Source organism: Botrytis deweyae (assembly GCF_014898535.1).
Source record: "Botrytis deweyae strain B1 chromosome Unknown BDEW_015, whole genome shotgun sequence".
Taxonomy (NCBI): domain Eukaryota; kingdom Fungi; phylum Ascomycota; class Leotiomycetes; order Helotiales; family Sclerotiniaceae; genus Botrytis; species Botrytis deweyae.
Genome location: NW_024066222.1, coordinates 935,553 through 942,233, shown reverse-complemented (window position 1 = coordinate 942,233; position 6,681 = coordinate 935,553). Strand labels below are relative to the sequence as shown.

The 6,681-nt window shown below is 40.2% G+C and overlaps 1 protein-coding gene across 1 annotated transcript; it reads left to right on the top strand.

Moving 5' to 3' along the window:
• Positions 1–1,136: 1,136 nt before the first annotated feature.
• EAE98_006992 (uncharacterized protein) lies at positions 1,137–1,525 on the top strand (the record flags this gene model as incomplete). The annotated part of the gene is made up of 2 exons (XM_038954615.1): positions 1,137–1,220; positions 1,421–1,525. The coding sequence occupies 2 exons, from the start codon at positions 1,137–1,139 to the stop codon at positions 1,523–1,525; spliced, it is 189 nt and encodes a 62-aa protein (XP_038809295.1).
• Positions 1,526–6,681: the final 5,156 nt, after the last annotated feature.

The following is a 6,681-nucleotide window of genomic DNA, read 5'->3' as shown; positions in this document are numbered from 1 at the left end:
TACGACACGACCCAAACTCCGTCGACAACATTCCTACTTTAAAGCAAAGGGGATATCCGCATTTACGCATAAGCATATGGAGGTAATCGGCCCTTTAACATACTTGCTTCAAATTTTCAATAACCCCAGGGCCCCGTATGAATCTGTCGTATCCACTTCGACATCTCCAGACCGTATCATTAGTTTCTCCACTATTCATTCCCCTGTCCCCCAACTTTCCACTTTGCTACACCACGAGCACCTCAAAACGTTCGTTTTTTTTTCTAATGTCGTCGGCCGAGATCCCCGCCCCACCTCTCACTCAGAATTGAGAACATATCACGAGACAAAGGCTGATTCTATTTTGTACTCGAACGAGAATCAGCTTTCACGAGTGTATTACAAGCCTGACGAGCTGAATGAATGGACTGATAATTGATGATTGATGGTTGATGATCGATGATCGACGACATGAGGCTGGATGACTGTATCACTCATTCATAGGCGCCTCCAAGCTGAAGCCCACCAGTGGCCTAGAGACATTCTGATCTGAACCGATATAAAATCATGCCATCTCACTCTGTACTTTTCGGGCAGCTTGCAAAGCACTGTCTGTGCTGACGGTACCTTGGATTTGGTTCAACCTTACCGCCATACAATACATCCTCCTCCTTTGCAGCCAGCGGCACATATGTTCCAGTTCCCGTTCACCGCAGCAACGCCGATTGGACGGCTGGGTTGTCTCCTTTTACAAAATGTAAGTGTTTTCCGGATATATAATCTTCCCTTTCTCCTTACCAGCCACAAATCTGTCTTCGCTTTGAAATATCGCGAGTTCTAGAGTTGGAGCTTTGAATCAATAAATCATGTTAATCCACAACAATGTCGGCACACGACAATGGAAGGGGAGAAAATTCAAACGTGGGACCAGGGGATACAAAAGAAGCTTCAAGCTTCGACCCAAAATATGCCCCTTCATCTGGTGGCGTGGCGCCTCCGGCTATCACTTACGGATATTGGTTTACGTATTCTACCGATTATTTTCCTTGGTAAAGGTGGACGTCGGGACTCGGAAGAATGGTTGCGATATCTTTTAGTCACGGGAAAAGCTAGAAGTAGAAAGGGCTTGAGACTGAAATATGATCTAGAATATCTCAATGGCTTCTCGATTTTCTTTCTCCTATTCCAAGAAATTCCGAGGAAGTGCGCAACGTCGCGATTGTTCGCCAGTGCGATGCCAGGTAAGTAATGTAGGCAAGTTACCATTCAATTTACCGATCGTTCAACTGTTATTCATCAAATTGAACTCTTCACATGCGAAGTATGCATTGCTTGCTAACTCCCTTCTTTGTTTTGACCGATTATTGCATTATCGCAATCGAAGCATCGCAGCATCAATGACACGACCTTGGATATTTTCCTATCTATCTTCCGATTTCAGCCGTATCTTATTCGGGTAGAGGACAGTAACGTTGCGAAAGGTCCGGACGTACGAGAATCATGGTGCGGTGCACCAAGTTGTTCTGGAAGATGCGAAGAAGAATAGGAAACAAGATAACGATCAATAGACAAGTACAAGTACGACGGATCTACGGTATGATATGATATCAAGTGTTCAATTTATCGATGTTATCTTATGGTCGCAGTACAAAGTCAACACTACATTCTACTGTGAATGACCGGGAAGACTCGGGCAGTATTGTACTGCGCTTCGATCAACTGCTCATGGAGACCGTAGTGCTTTCTGTGCACTCGGTGTAATATATTCGCAGTTCAGCGTGGATGACGCAAGGAGGGTTTATATGAGGAAATCAAGTACTCTGATTATCATATACCCAATGGCCACCTTCCACATGCTATATGAACGCAGAGAATTAGTGTTCGAGTTGCATTGAGTTGATTGCGATCAGCCTATACCTTGGCAGACAAATGGTTTCTTGCAGTGTGATGCGTGGGACTCTATGTTACGAGCGGAGATGCCGAGTTTCTTGTTTCTTCTTTGCACGTTGAGACGTGGGGGAACTATGATTGTTGTCATATCATACTCTTTCGACGTCCCTCGAAACTCTCTGCCGGTTTCGAAAGATGATTTATGGATTTGTTGTTCGGGTACCCTCAAGCAATAAATACACTATCCGAGGATAAGCAGCACCCTTTTCTCAAACATATTCAAATCTCGATGCTTGTGCGCACAAGGTATTGAGCGAGCCACAAGTCCCAGCTTAGTAGGTTTAACTATTCAATTTCTTGTTCTTCACTTTGAGAGATCTTAGTTTCAAATTGAGATCTTTTCTTTTCTACTGGTCTGCGCTCTTGGGTATCACTGTCATTAATAGTCCTTCTCATCGTCATCTTTTTTTGTTCTTTTGATCATGATAAAAATCTGCTACCGATGCCATACGTATATCCAGCATTCATTTTCGACTGTTCTATCTTTAAGGCAATATATCTTTGACTGATATGTTCATTGGATCTGGACTTTCGATGTCTGTTAGTGTTACATCTTAATAGATTTATCCTTTCACGTAGCCCTGCTGCGTCATGACTTCCTCATCGTCAGCAATCCCACTATCACCCCCTTCTCTCAAGCTATCAAGATGTACAGAGACAGCGCAAGGATTTCACAATGTGAATTGATCGGTTCACTAACGCCTTCTAGAAAGAAAGATCTAATGTAGTGTTAATTAGGACTTACATCATCTGTTTGTATCGGTCTCGTACCTGTTTGTTGCGGATAAATTCATTGGTTGTTAAAGTAGGAAGGAGAATTGTCATTCGCATTGCCATTTTGATAATCAGTATATCGAACTATACAATATTTCTTTCCGTTGAAAGCATATTGACACAAGTGTGCGACTTTCCGTATCATTTCATCGTTGTCCCTGCTCCGTTGTTCCTCGGAACTCAAATTCTTGGTATGATGGGGGGAAAATGAATCATTCTCTGAATATTACCTACTTCATAATGAATGTCCTCCATAGCTCCCTCCTCCTATGTATAGAAAGGAAAATAAAAAAGCTGACTCAACCTCTATCCTTTATTTCAGGTTTGGGATTTGAATCTTCATGAGAATGAGATGAAGAAAGTGAATTTAAACTTTGCAAATGGATACGGGCGCGTTGATTATGGGATTGTGGGCGGGAGATGGGATGGGTATATATATCTGCTCTCCGATACTTAAAAGGTTCAAGGGAGTTGGATACAAGAATTTGTTAAAGAGCTGAGGAAGAGGGAGGATCTGTGGTTTATGGGGATTGGAAGGTTGGGAGGGAGTTTGATGATTTTTTGAGCTTGAGCTTGCTTGAGTGGTGGAGTGTTTTGTAAGAGGGAAGATGGGTATTTTTTGGTGCGGCTACCTAATTATTGCTTGTTACTTGTCACTCTATTTTTTTCCTGGTTGTTTCGTTGTTAGTGTGAAAGTATCATTATTGATTTCTAGATTGGTTGTTGTATTTTGTTTTTTCTTCAAATTATCTGTTCTAGTTTAGTATCTCCTCTCGTAACATATTGGAGAAAATTATTGATTTTCTAATAAATTGCAATTCATATGTACATGTCCCGATATACGGTCATACTTACTTTGTCTATTATCCCGCATGAAGTTGAATTCGTCAGGAAATATAATGAGTTAGATCTATAGTGTTGATACTTGCTTTAGTTGAAACCTTTGTTCAGATATTCTGTGTTTAAGTTCTCATGGAGTAAAGAGATAATCTTGAGTTGTATTCACCTTACCTATAGCTTCGGGCTATGAAAGCTTTGGTAGAAAAATGCACCTCTTCCTATAAAATTACCATGGTTTCTTCTCCTGTTCCCCATACAAACCTTGAGAAACGAACTCGAGAATTTATTCAAGGCTATCTCCAGCAAGGGAGGACGATGATGTGTCGAATAATCGCAGGACACTTTAAAAAGTTGTCATGGAGATCTGGAGAGAGGAGTTCAGTTTACGATATATGGTCGCAAGTAAATGGAACTTCACTCCCATCTCATCGAATTTTCAATAGATCATCGTTGTTGTCAATACTTATTTCCATCAATTAGACTCTAGATGGTTATGCTGTCATCTCTCATGAAGTTGCGACATCGAAGTTTAATAGAGGCTACTTACTTCTAGACGAAATGGAATCTGTATTTTTATTAGATGAGATATCCTGTAAGTAACTAACTCACTTAACAAAACCTCTGATCTCCCACACCTGTCTCTCCATATGCCATTCTTTTCAAGTATTGGTTAGTTTTCTTTCGAATGAGAGAATCGTCGATATATGTACCTCAATATCCCCAATTCTATCTCGAATCTTCACATGTATTTACTTTTCTCATCGGTGAACAAAAATAGAGAGAATGGGCCGAGAATTTTTGAGCTTGGGAGAAAGCTGAGTAGTAGCAGTTAAACGTGATAGGAGTTTAAGATTAGCTTACTCAGTGACAGTCTACCTTACTGTCGCTGTCTCTTTTATTCACATGATTTTGTTATTTGAATTTCTTTCATGGTTGATGGAAAATTTCACCACTTGAAACGGATTGATTGATAGCATCACTCGCCATGCGGGAGTTTGATTTGACCTTAGCTTCATACCTATATTTTGAAATAAATAATATCTATCACCCATTCATTCACATGGATGTATGATTAATTCTTACTGCGTATGTAAAAAGTTCGGATCATTCTTACAAAGAAATTTTCCCTTTTGACATGTGTGTACTTATACTTCACAGTTCGCATTACTACGATATTCAAGACCGAACCCCCTTCTCGTTTACTCCAGATATCTCTATTGAAGTATCACAATATTCTACCCGCATGAGTCGTATCCCTATCAAGCTCCCAAGTGTCGAAATCCCAAAGTCATTCACGAGTATGATGCCTCTTGAGTCTCTTCTTCATACCCTTTACTCTCCTTATATACACATATCATACCATTTTCTGGAAGCTTAGGATCTGAGGGGACAACGATCAGTTCATTTGAAGTCCAAAAACTAAACCACTGGTTTATAGGATCTTAGCGACAAGACAGTAAGATGTACGAGTTTCTTTACAAATCTGTTCGTTGTCGAGTCAAAGCCAGCGTTGTCATTTCAGAGCGATATTGTTATCACTTGCTTTGAATTGCTTCACATAGTTTCAAATTTTACAACACCGTTGACCTCGAACCTGGTCAGATCTATCGAGTAAAATATCTCAACATGGAATATTCTCCCACATATTCTCTCTCTGCCTTAGCTCTATCTGTTCGCGCTTCATGATCTTATAATGTGAAAGATAGCTTGGACTTTCGGATGTGGTATTTTATACTCACAGAGTGCAAGTCGATTGTGTATCTGGCATTATTTCTTTCTGTCTCTTTCATACAGTACGAACCCACATCAAAGATCAGTACTTTCCTATCAACTTTCCTGTTTGAGTCTGCATGCATGATTTTAACTTAGTAAGGTATATAAACAGTGTTTTTCACTCTCTGTGCTCCTCAAACAATAAACAAGACATTTCAGACAAATGGGTCAAGAATTCTGTCTGACTTCTAATACACCGGGTTTGATCTCCATACTACTCACGTACTGTTGTCTTCCTTCTTTTCTTAGTCTCTATCACAGATAGTGAGACATGCCAACTCTCTGAAATCTACAATATTGCTATTCCCTCAATGATTATTAAATCTAGACAGAAAATGATATCCTGTTCGAATCGATAACAAAATAACCCCGTCCATCTTCAGCCTCTGAACACCTCCAAGAAATCTCCTGGGCCTAGCAAAGTTACAACAAGTAGCAAGATCACCATCAGAGCCAGGAAACTCGGAGGGAACCTCCCAAGTGGCAATTTCTATCGTCTGGTATTTTTGAGGGTTTTAGGGTTGGAAGAAATGGTTATTTTATAAAAGAGTATCGAATTACAACTCGACCCCGAAGCTAGGAAACTGGTAAGTGATATTATGAAAGTCTGGTTCTTACGCATGTGAATAGATACATAGCGAATATGGTACTTACTCATCTCCTACTACCTACCAAATCCAATAGGTAGAGATGTTCGAACATCCTCAATGGAGTCTTGCAATAAGTAAGTATATAAGTTACATACCATTCAATTCCAATAGCGTGTGTAGTATGGGGTCTAACCAGACGCGCAGAATGCAAGCAGGTGTATAATGTACAGAGCAGGATACGAGTTTCGTTTGTATGCAAATCACAAGCTAACCCTGTCTCTTCCTTCTTCCAAGCATGTGAAGAATAAGAGAGTTCGAAGGAGTTGAACACATATGAATAGTGACAAAGAGATGTTTGAGCTAGTATTGATAGCGAGTGTTTTGATAGCCGAAAACACTGAACTCGGCAGTCTTAGCGATGATAATAATAAATGACAAGTAAAGGTGATGGGCGATAATTGAAAAGTACTCGCGCAAATTCAACTGGACGAGATCGATACCCTTCGAGCTTAGTTGGTATCTAGAGCTGGCTCGATCGAAAAATGAAGTTGAGGTCATTCAGCTGCTTCTATAGAGGTCAGCGAAACTATTTGATGGAAGGAATGACATGTTACAAGCCTGACTTTTATAGAAAGCGGCTGAAGTGCAATCAGTAAAAGCTGTTGAATTAAAATATCAAAGAAGATCCGCACTTTACATTTCCTACATTTTCAATTTGCCAAATATATATCCTGTTCCCTTCATTCTCCCCTTTTCCCCACCATGAATACCAAAA